This window comes from Enhydra lutris, unplaced genomic scaffold (assembly GCF_002288905.1).
Source record: "Enhydra lutris kenyoni isolate GAN:26980312 unplaced genomic scaffold, ASM228890v2 scaffoldscaffold34, whole genome shotgun sequence".
Classification (NCBI taxonomy): domain Eukaryota; kingdom Metazoa; phylum Chordata; class Mammalia; order Carnivora; family Mustelidae; genus Enhydra; species Enhydra lutris.
In genome coordinates, this window is record NW_019154118.1 from 22,790,409 (window position 1) to 22,806,784 (window position 16,376).

The window sequence follows — 16,376 nt, forward strand, 5'->3', positions numbered from 1 at the left end:
TGCTGAGTGTTTTGAAGGAAAAGATGGAGTTTTAGAAGGTAATTTTATAAATGAGCAGTAGACATGACGGACTTGGAGTCAGCAGCGAGTAGTAGTACTGTCTATTTCTTCTTTTTTCCCTCTTCCTTCCCCTTTAACCTTGTGCTCACTGCAACGTCCAAGGCGCTGGGCCGTGCTGCAGTTGTTTAAAGCCTTCTTTGTGCTGTGATACACTGCACTGTGTGTTCCCCTCAGCGGTCACATTGTAAGCAGGAGCTTGTCCATATCAGGTGTCCGGACACTGTGATGCCTTGCATGGATCTTAGTATAGATAAGTCTGGGAAAATTAAGATGATTTCCACAGAAATCTCTCCTTGGTCTACTCATCTAACCTGAATTCCCTGTGAATATAGCCATCTCTTTTAGGTACTCCATAATAAAGACTCTAGAATGATAAAAATGATATTGAACATAAGAGGACTATTATTTACCCTAACCCAGGTTTGAGCTTTAATCCCTCAGTCTGAAAGTGAGACTGTATAGGAAATAGGAAATGTATCATGCGGGTAATGGGAGTGGGGTTGCAGGTCTGTGGCCGCCTTAGTGGTAAAATACCACTGGAATTATAGTTTGATCTCAGAAAATAACTGCTACAAATTTGTGTAAGAATGGAAATCTTGCTGCTTTTACTTTTGACAGCATGAGAACTATAAAAATAGTTCAACGTTTCTTGTGATTAAATGTCAGTTGTTTCAAAATGTACCTTTCAAAAGTTTTTTTATGTAAGCATTTTTTTTGCCTTGTAATTTAGGTTGAATTCATTAAGAAACATCCTCAAATTTGCAGTAAAAACTAATTTCCAAAGCCATTCACCACAAAGAAAGTTCTTCTCATTCATAAAAATTTCAATCTCAGCCCTGAGTTCAAAGATCACTATAAAACTTTACCCCTCTTTAGCCACTGAGCTGCCATGTGATAGCACAGGTCAGGCTCTTCAGCTTCTGTTTCTGAAAGAAATTTACAGAGTTGTCAGCGGGTAAGTCCAGGAGAGTGAATGAAGTTTACCTGGACGCTACTGATCCAGTAACACCTGATAGATGCAAATATTTCCCGCACGGTACCACTGATGAATAATACAGTGAAAAACCATAAGCATTAAACACTACATTTTCACAGACTTTGTACATTTGTTAAATTACATCCTTTTCTGCTCCACACACTTTGACTACCATAGCAGATTCCACTTCAGGCTATACTGAAGTATTACAGTTTCTCCAATTTTTTTAAATTATTCTCACCTATAGTTGTTCCATGCAGACTAGTCAAGGCTAATACCTCAGTCACTTCAAACGAAGCACTGACTTCTTGAATAAACAACTGAGTACAATGTATTGGTAACATCTGCCAACTCATCAAGAACCAAGGATAGTGGTTTGAAATAGTATCTTGGTTTTTTTGGTTTCCTATTGATATTACTGGGAATGTCCTCGACTATTCAAGCAGCAGTTCTCACCATAAGGCTAATAGTCTTTTTTTTTTTTAAAGATTTATTTCTTTATTAGAGAATGTGTGCACATGCACAAGTGGGGAGAAGGATAGAGGGTCAGAATCTTCAAGCAGACTTCCCGCTGAGTGTGGAGCCAGATGTGGGGCTCAGTCCCACAAAACCGGAGTCAAAACCAGAAGTCAGATGCTTAACTGACTGAGCCACCCAGGTGCCCCAGAAGGCTAATAGTCTTAAGTCTAGTTTCTCTGTACACATCTCTTCATCTATTGCAAGCGCACAAAATAAGCAACTCCCCGTTGGTAAATGGCTTTCCTTGCATTAGTAGTAATTAGCCACTCAGAAACTGACTTTTATTGGAACCTCATTTTTGTTTGTTTGTTTTTTGGGGGGTTTTTTGTTGTTCTTTTGGGGGAGGGGGAGAAATTCCGTAGTGCTGAAATGTTCCATTTTAAATACCCTGAATTCTTATAATCAGTACTTTCTTCTGAGTTGGGACTATTGTGATGAGTTCTTAGTATGATGATGTCAGCATATATTGTATTCTTGTAGCACAGCTGTCATATTGTTGCATGATTAACACAATGCTCTGCCATTTATTACAACAACAAAGTCATCCACACTGCTCTGTCCTTAAAAGCTCAACACTAGACATGACAGGTAATAAAACATTAATATTTTACAGTATCAGGATATACAAGGCACTCAGAACACTATCCAGATATAAATGTGTCGCTGTAGTTTGCTGTATTGAGCAGCAGTGCAAAGCAGTGAGAGCACCACTGATGGTCGTTGTCAGGACCACTCGGCTCTGCCATGGAGCATGAAGTGGAAGCAGCCACGGACAGTACTGCATAAGTGAATGAACGCAGTTATGTTCCAGCAAGACTGTTATAGGTAGTGGTCAGATTTGAATTTCATGTAATTTTCGTGTGTCACTGAATATTCTTCTTTTGATTCTTTTCAACCTTTAAAAAACATAAACTTTCCAGACTATCCAGAGAGGAGGCAGGCCAGATTTGGCCATGGAGCATAGTTTGCTTCCTTCAGATGTGGAATTTTGTCAAATGCTTTTTCTGTGTCTATTGAAATCATCATGTGATTTTTATCCTTCATTTTGGGAATGTGGTGTATCACATTGATTGATTTGCCAATGATGAACCATGCTTGGATCCCTGGAAGAAATGGAACATGTGTGTGATCCTTCTGATATATTGTTGAATTTGGTTTGCTAATATATTTGTGAGATTTTTGCATCTCTGTTCATTAGGAATATTGGCCTGTAATTTTCTTTCCTGTGTCTTTGTCCGGTTTTGATATCAGGCTAGTACTGGCCTTTTATTTTTATTATTTTTTTATTTGTTTGAAAGAGAGAGATAGTGAGACAGAGCACAAGAGGGGGTAGGGTCAGAAGGAGAAGCAGACTCCCCATTAAGCAGGGAGCCTGATGCGGGACTTGATCCTGGGACTCCAGGATCATGACCTGATTCTAAGCCAGTCGTTTAACCAACGGAGCCACCCAGGAGCCCAGTGTTGGCCTTTTACAATGAATTTGATAGTGTTCCTTCCTCCTATCTTTTGGAAGACTTAGAGAAAGATTTGTATTAATTCCTCTTTGCATATTTGGTAGAATTTCCCAGTTTTAAGCCATTTGGTCCTGGACTTTTGTTTGTAGGGAGGATATTAATTACAGATTCAATCTCCTTACTAGTAATTGGTCTGTTTAGATTTTCTATTTCTTCCATTTTTCAGGTTTGTAAGGTTATATGTTTTTAGGAAGTTATCCATTTCTTCTACGTTGTCCAGTTTGTTGGTGTATAATTGTTTCTGGAAATCTCTTTTTATATTCTGTATTTCTGTAGTATCAGCTGTAATGTCTCCTCTTTCCTATCTGATTTTATTTATTTGAGCCTTCTCTTTTTCTTGGTGAGCTAGCTTAAGACTTGCCAATTTTCTTTATCTTTTCAAAGAAGCAGCTCTTGGTTTCATTGATTTTTTTCCCTAGTCACTTTAGTCTCTGTTTCCTTTACTCCTCCTCTGATCTTTGTTATTTCCTTCCTTCTACTAACTTTGGGCTTTGTTTATTCTTTTTCTAGTTCCTTGAAGTGTAAAGTTAGGTGGTTTACTTTAGATTTGTCCTATTTCTTGCATAGGCATTTATTTCTATGAACTCGCATCTTATTAGAACTGCTTCTGCTATGTCCTGTAAGTTTTGGTATGTTGTATTTGCATTATTTGTCTCAAAGTATTTTTTATTTTTATTTAAAATTTTTTTGTCCTATTAGTTTTTCACTGGTTGTTTAATCTCCACATATTTATGAATTTTCCAGTTTTCTTTTTGTAATTTATTTCTAGTTTTGGCTCCGTAGCTCAGGGGTTAGAGCACTGGTCTTGTAATTTATTTCTAGTTTCATTCCATGATGGTCAGAAAACATGCTTGGTATGACTTCACCTTTTTAAATTTGTTAAGACCACTTTTGTGGCCTCATATAAGATCTCTCCTAGAGAATTTTTCCATTTGCACTTGAGAAGAATGTGCTTATGCTGTTCTGTTTGGATGGAGTGCTCTGTATATGTTAAGCCCCTCTAGTCTACCATGTTATTTAAGGCCAGTATTTCCTTATTGATTTTTGATCTGGATGATCTGTCCATTGATTTAAGTGGGATATCAAAGTCCCCTACTGTTAGTATATTGCCATCTACTTCATTCCTTTAGGTCTGTTAATATTTTCTTTATATATTTATATGCTCCTGTTTTGGGTGTATAAATATTTACAAGTGTTACAGCCTTTTGTGGATTGACCTCTTTACCATTACGTGATACCCTTCTTTGCAACTTATTACAGACTTTGTTTTATAATCTGTTTTGTCCAACGTGATATAAGTATAACTTCTTCAGCTCTCTTTTGGTTTCCATTTGCATGGAATATCTTTTTCTATCCCTTCATTTTCATCTGTGTTTGTCCTTAAGTCTGAAGTGAGTCTCTTAGCTGTCACAAATGGATGACTCGTGAATTTTTTTTAAAGAATTTTTTCTTTTTTTTTTAAAGATTTTTTTTTTTATTTATTTGACAGACAGATCACAAGTAGGCAGAGAGGCAGGCAGAGAGAGACAGGAGGAGGAGGTAGGCTCCCTGCTGAGCAGAGAGCCCGATGCGGAACTCAATCCCAGGACCCTGAGATCATGACCTGAGCCGAAGGCAGAGGCTTTAACCACTGAGCCACCCAGGCACCCCAACTCGTGAATTTTTTTAATCCATTCAGCCACTCTGTGTTTTCTACTCTAATTGGAATTTTTAGTCCATTTGCATTTAAAGTAATAATTGATCTATGTGCTTCTTGCCATTTTGTTATTTTTTTCTGGCTATTTTTTAGTTCCTCTGTTCCTTTCTTCTTTTCAGGCTCTCTTCCTTTGTGGTTTGATGATTTTCTTTAGTGGCATGCTTCGATTCTTTTCTCATTTATCTTTTGTGTACCTACTCTGGATTTTTGTTGGGTGGTTATCATGAGGCTTACATAGAACAAATTTATAACATTCTAGTTTAAGTTGATATAAGTTTGGATACTTTCTGAAGCTCTACATTTTTACTCTACCCCTGCTGTGTTTTATGTTTTTGTTGTGACATTTTACATCTTTTTATCATGTGTAACCCTTAACTAATTATTGCAGTTGGTCATTCTTACTACTTTTGTCTTTTAACCTTCATATTAGCTTTATAAGTGATTAATCCACTATCTTATTATTTGTTTGCCATTACCACTGAGAGTTATATTTTTCTATGTTACTAATTAGTTATCACTAAGTAGTGCCCTTTCTTTTCAGCTTGAAGAAGTCCCTTTAACATTTCTTGTAAGACTGGCTTAGTAGTGATCAACTCCTTTAGCTCTTGCTTTTCTGGAAAACTCTTTATCTCTTCTTTAATTCTGAATGATAACTGTGCTATGTATTCTTCTTCTTCCTTAGAAATTTTTTTTCTTTCAGCATTTCAAATATATCATGCTACTTCTAGGCTACAGAATCTCTGCTGAAAAATCGAATAGTTTTTTTTTTTTTTAAAGATTTTTTATTTATTTATTTGTCAGAGAGAGAGAGAGGGAGAGAGAGCAAGCACAGGCAGACAGAATGGCAGGCAGAGGCAGAGGGAGAAGCAGGCTCCCTGATGAGCAAGGAGCCCGATGTGGGACTCGATCCCAGGATGCTGGGATCATGACCTGAGCCGAAGGCAGCTGCTTAACCAACTGAGCCACCCAGGTGTCCCAAAATCGAATAGTTTTAAGGGAGTTCCCTTTATGTAGCAAGTGGTTTTTCTCTTGATGCTTTTAAGATTCCCCCGTCCCCGCCTTGTCTTTAACTTACAGCATTTTGCATTTTAATTATAATATGTCTTTGTATGGGATTGTTTGGATTCATCTTATTTGGAACTCTCTGGGATTCCTGGATCTGGATATCTCTTTCTTTCCACAGCTTAGGGAAGTTTTTAGCCATTATTTCTTCACAAAAGTTTTCTGCCTTTTTCTCTCTTTCTTCTCCTTTTGGGAATCCTAAAATGCAAATTTTGGTCATCTTGATATTGTCCCATAACCCCCTTTAACTGTCTTTACTCTTTTTTTGTTCCTGTTTCTTTTTGCTGCTCAGATCAGGTAAGTTCCTCCACCTGGTTTTCAGGTTCACTGATCCTTTCTTCTACTTCCTCTATTCTGCTTTTTAACTCTTCTACTGTGTGTGGTGTTTTTTTATTTGTGTGTGTGTGTGTGTGTGTGTGTGTGTGTGTGTGTGTGTGTGTGTGTGGTTTTTTTGGTTGACTTTCTATACTCTCCAGCTCTGCGATTTCTGCTTAGAACTTTCCTGTATTTTCTGTCTCTTTTTTGAAGTTCTGTATTTATCTATTGTTTTCGTGAGTTCAGTGAGCATCTTAATGACCATTACTTTGAACTCTTTCTCATTACTTTTTTTATATAAGATTTTATTTATTTATTTGACAGAGATTACAAGTAGGCAGAGAGGCAGGCAGAGAGAGAGAGGAGGAAGCAGGCTCCCTGCCAAGCAGAGTGCCTGATGTGGGGCTCGATCCCAGGACCCCGAGATCATGACCTGAGCCAAAGGCAGAGGCTTAACCCACTGAGCTACCCAGGCACCCCAAACATTTTATCATTACTTATCTCCACTTCATTAAGGTTTTTTTTTTTTTGAGGTTTTATCTTTTCTTTTGTTTTTAATATATTCTGTGTTTCTTTATTTTGCTTAATTCTCTGTACAAGTTTCTATACATTAAATGAAATAGTTACCTGTCCCAGTTTTGAGGGGCTGGCCTTGTGTAGGAGATGAATTAACATTCACCCCTGCCCTGGTTGTTGATTGTCTCTCAAACCTTTGTGATTGTCCAAGAAGCTTATTTCATTGTTATTGTTAATGTCTCCCAGTAATCGAGGGTGTGCCAAGACCAGTGAGTGTTCCCAAAAGAAGGATCTCATTCAGCACCCAGATTTAAGCTTATTGGAAACCAGATCCCCAGGCAGCAGCTTTTAAAGAATGCAAATATATACAGTGCTCTGGGACCACAGGCATACGCCCTGCTGGTCCCTAGAGCTAGGCCATCTGAAGGTGTCCCCTGGGCAGCAGTAGCAAAAGTCAGGGCTCCAGATGCATGTATGAGCTTCTTTCAGGGAGATAGTGGTGACCTGCAGGGAAGCAGAGGGGAAGTGCCGAGATGGTGTCTCCTATCCTATGTTCCTTGAGAATAACTTCATAGCCTCTAGATGTATGCCAAATCTGAAGCCAGCCCCTAAAGCTGAATTTCTAGGACTGGCAAGTAGGTCTCTTTCACAGAAATCATGGGGGTGCGTTTCAATTTGCTGCCTGCAGTGCCCAGGGTGTGGTAGTTTGCCAAGAACTGTCTCTGCCTATTATAATTTCACGGCACCCAGAATTGCAGGTCCCCCTTGGCCTCTAGGACCACGCAATCACTGGGCATCCCCAGCATGACAGCCACAAAGACTGTTCACCAGAAGTGGGTATCTCTGGGAGATACCAAACCTTGAGCAAGCAGAAGGAGAGCAGATAGTACCCGCTGGTTGGAGCAAGGCAGAGGGGGAATGCACAAATGGCACTTGCCCAAAAAGATGGAAGAAAAGGAAAAATAAGAAAGAAAAAAGAGAAAGGTAAAGGGAAATAAAAAGAAAAATTTAAAAAGAAAAAATATGGTACCTGCCAGCTTTAGTTAGGCATAGGGAGAGTGTAGAAGATGGTACCCACCAGCTGGAGCATAAAGATGGCACCTGCTGGCTGGGAGTGTGTATGTGTGTGTGTGTGTGTGTGTGTGTGTATAAAATTATAAAATATATGTATATAATATACATACCTGTTAGCTTTAGCAAGGCAGACAGAGACCAGGAAGCTTCCACTCCCAGAGAGTATCCCAGTGGGTCTCTACCCCTCAGACCAATGCTTTAAAATTAGGAAATGAATCTCTTTCACATAAAGTCTGGGTGCTTTTCAAAGAGCTGCTTCTATACTGGGCTGTGGGATCAGAGAGTCTGCATATGGGCCTTTCAAGAACCATTCCTCAGTTTGGCACAACCCTCTGGGTCTCATGGCTGATGACCCCGGTGGTCATCAAAACCGTATGTTTAGGGACTCATCTCTCAGGTGCCAGCCAGTCTTACAAGTTGGGGTGTTTAATGTGGGCTACAAACTCATCGCTCCTCAGGGAGAAACTCCAGGTTTTGAATTTCTTCCTAATTGTAGATCACATGTCAGGGGGGATTTTATGGTGAGATTGTGTCTCAGTCCTTCCTACCCACTTTGGTGTTGTTTCCCTCTCGCTTGCCCAGTGTGAAGGTGTTGCTCCACCAGTTTTTAGGGTTTTTTAGAAGTGGTTCCATATATAGCTGTAGACTAGGTGTGTCCATGGAAGAAGGTTCAGGATCTTCCTACATTTCTGTCCTGCTAGGACTTTTTTTTTTTTAATTTAAATTCAATTAGCCAACATATAGTACATTATTAGTCTCAGATGTAGAGTTCAGTTGCATATAACACCTAGTGCTCATCACATCACGTGCCCTCCTTTATGCCCATCACCCAGTTATCCCATCCCCCACCCATCTCTCCTCCAGTGACCCTCAGTTTGTTTCCTGTGGTTAAGAGTCTCTCATGGTTTGTCTCCCTCTCTGATTTCTTCCCATTCAGTTTTCCTTCCCTTCCCCTGTGGTCCTCTGTGTTGTTTCTTATATCCCACATATGAGTGAAACCATATGATAATTGTTTCTCTAATTGACTTATTTCACTCTACATAATACCTTCCAGTTCCATCCACATTAATATAAGTGGTAAAAGGGGCGCCTGGGTGTCTCAGTGGGTTAAGCCTCTGCCTTCAGCTCAGGTCATGATCTTAGGTTCTCGGATTGAGCCCCACATTGAGCTCTCTGCTCAGCGGGGAGCCTGCTTCCCCCTCTCTCTCTCTGCCTACTTGTGATCTCTCTTTCTGTCAAATAAATAAATAAATATTTTAAAAAATATATAAGTGGTAAGTATATGGCTTATGGCTGAGTATAGTCCATGGTATATATATACCACATCTTCTTTTTTTTTTTTTTTAAATAAAGATTTTTATTTATTTATTTATTTGACAGAGAGAGAGATCACAATTAGGCAGAGAGGCAGGCAGAGAGAGAGGAAGGGAAACAGGCTCCCTGCTGAGCAGAGAGCCCCATGCGGGGCTCGATCCCAGGACCCCAGGATCAAGACCTGAGCCGAAGGCAGAGGCTTAACCCACTGAGCCACCCAGGCGCCCCTATACCACATCTTCTTTATCCATTCATCTGTCAGTGGACATCTGGGCTCTTTCCATAGTTTGAGGTGCAGGTGCCCCTTTGGATCACTACATTTGAATTGTAGGATAGCTCTATTTTTTTAACTTTTTGAGGAACCTCCATACTGTTTTCCAGAGCGGCTGCACCAGCTTGCATTCCCACCAACAGTGTAGGAGGGTTCCCCTTTCTCCGCATCCTCACCAATGTTAGTTGTTTCCTGTCTTGTTGATTTTAGCCATTCTGACTGATGTGAGGTGGTATCTCATTGTGGTTTTGATTTGTATTTCCCTGATGCCAAGTTCCATCATGCTAGAATTTCTAATTAAGGTTTTTTAACTATTTTTCTAAAATAATTTATAAACACAAACTTTTAAGAATTGTAACTTTTTAACATTCAAATCCCTAATTTAAGCATGAAGAAACACTAACTGGAATCTTGCCAGGATTATTTAGTAAAGCTAGATTTATATAAATTTAATTTTCTCTACAATTACATCTCCCTTATTTTTTTATAGTAATAGCATGTTCTTTCATCAGCCTTTGACATTTAGAAAGTAAGAGCTATACATTGAAAGCTCTGCAAGAAAATAACTTTAATGAAATTTTTTTTCTCTCAGTCCCAGAGTGAACATGAACTCTAAACGTGAGTGTTGTGCATAAAAAAAGGCATGGCTGCAGCTGAAAGTGTTTATGATGAAGTGCAGGCCTCGATTTCTACTTGCTCCTCTGTCAACACTCATAGGATAGCTGGGTATATAACTTTATGATGAGGCGTTTTTCCTAAGAAGTGTGTGAAAGCTAAAAAGTCAAATAAACCTGATAGTTTTAGAAACAGTGAAACCAGGTTAAATGCAAGGAAACTAGACTGAGTACAACTGCTCAGCACACATATTCAACGAACATTTGCAGATTGACATTGGTAAACACAGGAACCTCCCTCCTGGGTTTAAGAATGGGTTTCGTTTCCTTCTCTGTTTTTTAAAATGGCAAAGATTGGGAATGTCAGTGCGGGAAGTGCTATCATTAAGCAGTCTGGTATTCCTTTCTGTCTGCACACTTTTCAAAGGATGTTTCACTAAATGGAGAATGGATTTGAGGAGCGGGTCCTCTTTGTGGGGAGGAGATGGGTGTCTTTGCAGCTTTAGCAAAGACTGCTGGGACCCACAACCTTGCAAAGCAATACTTTAATGTACATTATCCTTCTTAATCCTCTTAATAAGGCTTTGAGGTATAGGTCATACTCTTACTTTAAAGCTGGCAGAACAGGTGAAGTAACTTGCCCACATAAGTGTCTGAACCAGGAGTCTAACTGAGCTCCTGATCCCAGAGCTTTATACCTGGATGTACGTACACTGGCGAGGCACTCACTGTATTCAAAGGAAGCCGGAGGTGGAAGACACGATGTTATTTATTTGATTGTCTCCCCACAACTTGGTGTTTGTGGTGTTTGGTTTAAGATGTTTATGCTGAGGAAATAAAATGCTAAGGGACATTGGAACCAAACAGTGTAAAACACCTCTATAAAATTCTTATTTGAGGGACGCCTGGGTGGCTCAGTTGGTTAAGCAGCTGCCTTCGGCTCAGGTCATGATCCCAGCGTCCTGGGATCGAGTCCCACATCGGGCTCCTTGCTCAGCGGGGAGCCTGCTTCTCCCTCTGCCTCTGCCTGCCATTCTGTCTGCCTGTGCTCGCTCTCTCTCCCTCTCTCTCTCTCTGACAAATAAATAAATAAAATCTTTAAAAAAAATAAATAAATAAAATAAAATTCTTATTTGAAATTAGCGTTTGACACTGATGACCATTTCCACCCTGAAAAGATCATCTCCTTCAGTGTCCCGTTGTTAGGGACTGTTGACCAGCTGAACATCACCTGTGGTAGCTTGGTGAGCCATCAGTGCCACACGGCAGAGTTGGATGACTAAGTCCCACACATTGTCAATGGAGAAAATAGCATCTGCTCCTGTGTGGGCACCACCTGAATGTCATACCACCTCCGATCTCAGTTCCATTAGTTTTAATCACGGGGCGTTTTGAATCTGCCTCACACATGTGCTTGGTGGCCCAGCCAGAGATTCGGGCAAAATTTATACACAATATCTGGGGCTCCCATATGCGTTTTTTCCTCCTTTCTGGGATTACACACACACATGTGCATGTGCACGCATGCACACACATGCACACACACACACTTTCCGGCTCCTGTGGTTACCTCCATCTCCATTCTGCAGATTTTTCAAGCCAGCGAGAGTGCAAACTTGCCGAGGCTGTAGTGACCCTACCACCCTGGAGCCTGTCCTCAGACTAAAAGGTGTAAGAAGGGGAAACTTCCCCTGTGCTGTGCCATTCCCTGTTGCAAGTATCAGACTTTTACCACCAGTAACCACCTTCTTCCAGCCACTTTTTGGTGCCTTTAAGTAGGCTATTGTATTCTTAAATTTCATTTAGAGTTTAATTTCTTATCTGTGTGTATGTGCTGGGGGTTGGAGGGTGGCAGTGAACGGGCTCAAAAGAACTTTAGAGAGCTGTCTTTTTATGTATCAAATCCTGTGCAAATCCATCAACTTTCAAGTTAAAATTAGATACAGATGACGTCAAAACTGTTTAGCACTATGACCTCACAAAATCATGATTCACTGTCGACCTTTCTTCTGCCTATTTTGTTCATGCTGTCCCTTTCCATCTAAATCTCTCCTCAATTCAATTACTGCTTGAGAATGATTTACTGAGTATTTACAAGGTGCAAGACACCATGTCAGGTGCTCTGTTGAAATTTTATTCATTCAGAATCCAGATCAAATGCATGTTCCTCCAGGATCGTTCCCTCCCTCTTAATAGGTAGATGTGCTTTACCATTCTTCTGAATGTCTTGGGTACTTTGCCCTTCCCTTGCTTCTCTCCCCACCGTCACCAGACCTATTTCCCCCGTTAGATTATAAGTTTCATCATGGCAAGAACAAGTCTCACTCATGTTTGCACACATCCATGCTACCTTAAACATGCTTTTTAAAGTCCAGAACCAAAAAGATACCTTTAAAAAAGTCTTTGCAGTGGAAAGAAGGATGAGGGGTGGAAATGTAGAACATTAGCTTCCTGTCTTTGTTTTCAGCAATAGAGAGGGACATAACATAATAAAGCATTATTTATTTCTAGAGAACATCCTAATAAAAGATAGCTCTTGGTGCTTTTCGTTCCTCTTCCTTTTCCTCTTCTTTTTCCCCTTCTCTTTCTCCCTCCTCTTTTTCCTCCCTCTTTCCTTCTTTTTCTCACCATTTAATTGTGGTCTGATTTAATCTTCAACTTCTTTGTATGCCTCGTCTCATTTTAAAATAAGATATGTGTGTTAGTATGAAACACCTTTTGCCTTAAGTTGTTACAGTAAAGAGAGGCTTTTCTTTGCCTTTGAAAATTCAGTGACAAAACTCAAGTAAACAGACCAGTGATGTTCCAAAAATGGGATAGAGAATAATCCAAATATTTGATTTTTCCTTAATTTATAAAATATTACCATGCAATTTCTTAGATTAAATTGTCAGTAACAAAGGATATCTATAAGCATTTTTCTCATTGAACCATAGAAATGAACAATATCCTGTAAGTTGGAAACTGTCAAAATAAGACTAAGTGAGTTAAAATAGTTTTCCTAATAATCTCACTTCTTCCTTAGACTCAGGTCAGAAGACATTTAAAAGGAGAAGGTCTATCATAAACTGGGCCTTCTGGCGTGGGTCCAGCACTCACCTGGATAACTTACCGGTGTCGCCAACATCGCCTGTGCCGGGGCAGCTCTTTGGGGTCTCTCTGCCAAGTATTTGTGAAAATGACAATCTGCCCAAACCTGTCCTGGTGAGTCTCGTTAGGGCCTGTGACACTAATGGGACCAGAGAATCCTGGGAGGGAAATCTCGTCTTAATGGAAAAACTATAGACACAGCTTTGGCTTTGGCTGAGAATTTTATTGTTACTTCAAAGGAAAAAAAAATCTGATTAAGCTATTGCAGAGTCCTAAGGGAGACATACAGGGGAGAGATCATGGAGGCTGCTGGTTTCAGGAAGGAGCCATGTAAACCTGCTCGGATAAATCAGAGTTTGGCTCTGTAGGCAGAGTCCACTCTGGAGTCCCGTTATCTCCCACATTTCTCTCATGGCCTTTCCAGAACTCTGTGTTGTTCTGTAAGCCTCCTTTAATCATTCTAGCAACAGAAACCACTCATTCTTATACTTTTTAAAAATCTGACATGTCTTAGATATATTTCAGGTGTCTACACATGTACATCCTCTGGCATTCAGTTCCCTTTATAAATAGAGTGGGCCAGATGAAACCACTGAGTCTGTACTGTGTCCTTGATACATGGAAGGATCACTATTCAGCGGCATTCATTGAGTGCCCCGCATCCCACAAGACTGTGCTGGATGTACAGGACATGCGGGACTTGACCTACATCGTGCTCTGACATGGGCTGCCCACTGGCCTCACCATCGTCGTGCTCACCCTCCACAGCACATTGAGCACTTATCACTACCATCATCCCTACTTCACAAACTTTAAAAGTCTCAAGTTTACCAGAGGTCACAGAGTAAATATATGCCATAACTAGGTTTCAGATCACATGGGTTGCTTGTCCCCAACACCCATTCTCCTTCCTACACCACAAGCAGAGGACATTTCTTTGCTAGAAAGAAAACTAAATGAAAGACTGATCACAATGCAGCGGAGAAAACTTCCTGGAAGAGGTGATTTCTTTTTAGCCTGATTTATAAAGAACGAAGTAAATGCAGGAAGTAGAATGTGTTATGGAGTCACATAAAAAGAAAGACAAGCAAGTGGAGAATGAGTCTGGCAAGAATACTTCCATATTTGGAGGAAAGAGTCCACATTAGAGAATAATAGGAAAAGAGGAGTAAGGGAAGGAGGGAGGCAAGTTTATAGGGACGTTGAAACAAAAAATATGATTTTAAACACAAAAGATAATCTCATTAAAGTAAAATGTTTTAGATGTTGAATATAGCAAGAATAAGTAGGGGAAAGAGATTTAGAGATACCAAAACACAAACTGACTTCAGTCCAAGTAACAGCCCCTTCTCCAGTGCTTTTCCCCTGGGATACCCTAGCCTCTGGTGGCCAGAGAGGGCAAGTGTGTCTTCCCCTGCTTGTATCTGTGAAGTGCCATTTTGGTTTTTTCCTTTGCTTCCTTATAGGATATGCTTTTCTTTCTTAATCAAAAAGGACCCCTCACAAAAGGGATCTTCAGACAATCGGCCAATGTGAAATCCTGCAGAGAGCTAAAAGAAAAACTGAATTCTGGAGTTGAAGTACACCTAGACTGTGAATCTGTTTTTGTGATAGCATCTGTCTTGAAGGTAGGAAAGGTTCTCCCTTCATCTACCCCACAGTGTAGCTCTGGGACGAGACAACTGGTTTCATTCCAACATTTTTACCAGCTGCAAAGAATCATAATGGATTTAGAATCTAAAAAGTGTTAAAAAAACAAAAATCAAAAATCACTTCACAAAATCAACATAGGCTTTTAAAAGCCCTTGCCAACAATATGGCATGTCAGAAATGCTTTTTGAATTTTTTCATCCCACATCACTCTCATCTTCATTCTGCCACCTCATACCAAAAAAAAAAAAAAAATTAAATTAAATTATAAATAGTCAAAGCACGCACCGCATGTTTACCAAAATAAACATCCTGATTATGATGACTTATTCACAGTCTCATTACCTTCCTAATAAAGGCAAATTTTCAAAAATAAACTTGTATTAAACTTTGAAACAGAGTTTACCATAATAAACATTTGCCTAACAACTAAAACAAAAAATTGCTCACAGAGATCACTGAAAATTCCATTCACTTATACAATCATCATGCCTTCCCCTGTCCCCTAGTGCCTTTCTAAAGTAAAAGCAGAGTAGGAATGACTCCAGCATCTGGGTCTTTTATAAAACCCTTACCGCATTTGGCACTTTTTATGGTTTTTATTTACCCTTTGCCCCTTGGTTACTTAACTCACACCCATAGTTGAGTTAGAACTCTTCTAAAATGTTTTCCTCCCCACATTCTTGCAGATGCCTCACATGTTTTAAAAACCTAGAGTCCGTACCACCCCAGCTATAGCTTCTGCAGACCGGTCTCGGGCTCCCATCTCCCTGCCCAGCTGGAAAGCACCAGGGCAAGGGGTGGAGGAAAACATGGTGGAGATGACCCTTGCGTGTCCCTCCTCCTGCTCAGCCGCTTACAGAATCTTCCTTCATGACTTCATGGATAATCGGATATTTCCTGGCAAATGAGCCACTTCTGCTCTTAACCCCTGCTGTAGACTTTTGCAATAATGTATCAGTCAAAAACAATCAGAGAGCTGGAGCTAGGCTCCTTTTATCTGTTTTGCAAAGGATTTGTGACTACTTTTCTGTCCTGAAATACAAGAAAGATATGTACAGTGTGCTTAGCCAAATGTATGTCTAGTATATATATGCATAATGAATTTTCCCTTTTTTTCTTTATGTAATTAGGCTTTTTCCCATCTCTTAATTTAAAAAGTTAAAAGCCTATGTTTTAGAAAATTTTCCTTACTATGCTATTCTTCATAGCACCACATTTAAAATTTTATACTAAATTTTTGAGACTATTATCAAGAAATACGGTTCTAAAGGAGTCAAATTAGATTTCAAATTGCAGAAATATCACTGGTCCAAAAATATCAAAAGACAAATGATTGAAAGATCTGGTTAAATGGGTTTCAAATAATTGAAGTTTTGTAATCATGTAACTGTGTGTTACTCTCATTTCTTCCCAGTGGTTGCAGGAAAGAAGATACTTTTTGCCAAAAGTTTTTGAGCTTTTGGTTTGTTTTGTTTCTTGTGTTTAAGACTATCTGGAAGTGGTACTTAAGTTTTCCTTTAATTTTTTTACTTATGCTGGTTTTGCTTAAATACAAGCCTAACTCTTCAAACTGTTATGGGAAGAAAATTGCTTGAGACACTGTAACTTTGATCTATTAGACCTTTAAGGAAAAGTTCATTTTTGATCCTACAGGAATCTCATCTCAAATTAGTTTGGGAGTTCTGCTGATGACCTGGGCTCT

At 39.7% G+C, this 16,376-nt stretch overlaps 1 protein-coding gene across 1 annotated transcript in view; it reads left to right on the forward strand.

Annotated features, from left to right (window-relative positions):
• LOC111153758 (Rho GTPase activating protein 20) overlaps window positions 1–16,376 on the forward strand; it is a 120,979-nt gene that overhangs the window by 93,499 nt on the left and 11,104 nt on the right. Inside the window, exons 10-11 of the mRNA XM_022512976.1 lie at window positions 12,957–13,135; window positions 14,488–14,649. Of these exons, the coding sequence (XP_022368684.1) occupies window positions 12,957–13,135; window positions 14,488–14,649 (341 nt within the window). The remainder of the gene's footprint in view (window positions 1–12,956; window positions 13,136–14,487; window positions 14,650–16,376) is intronic.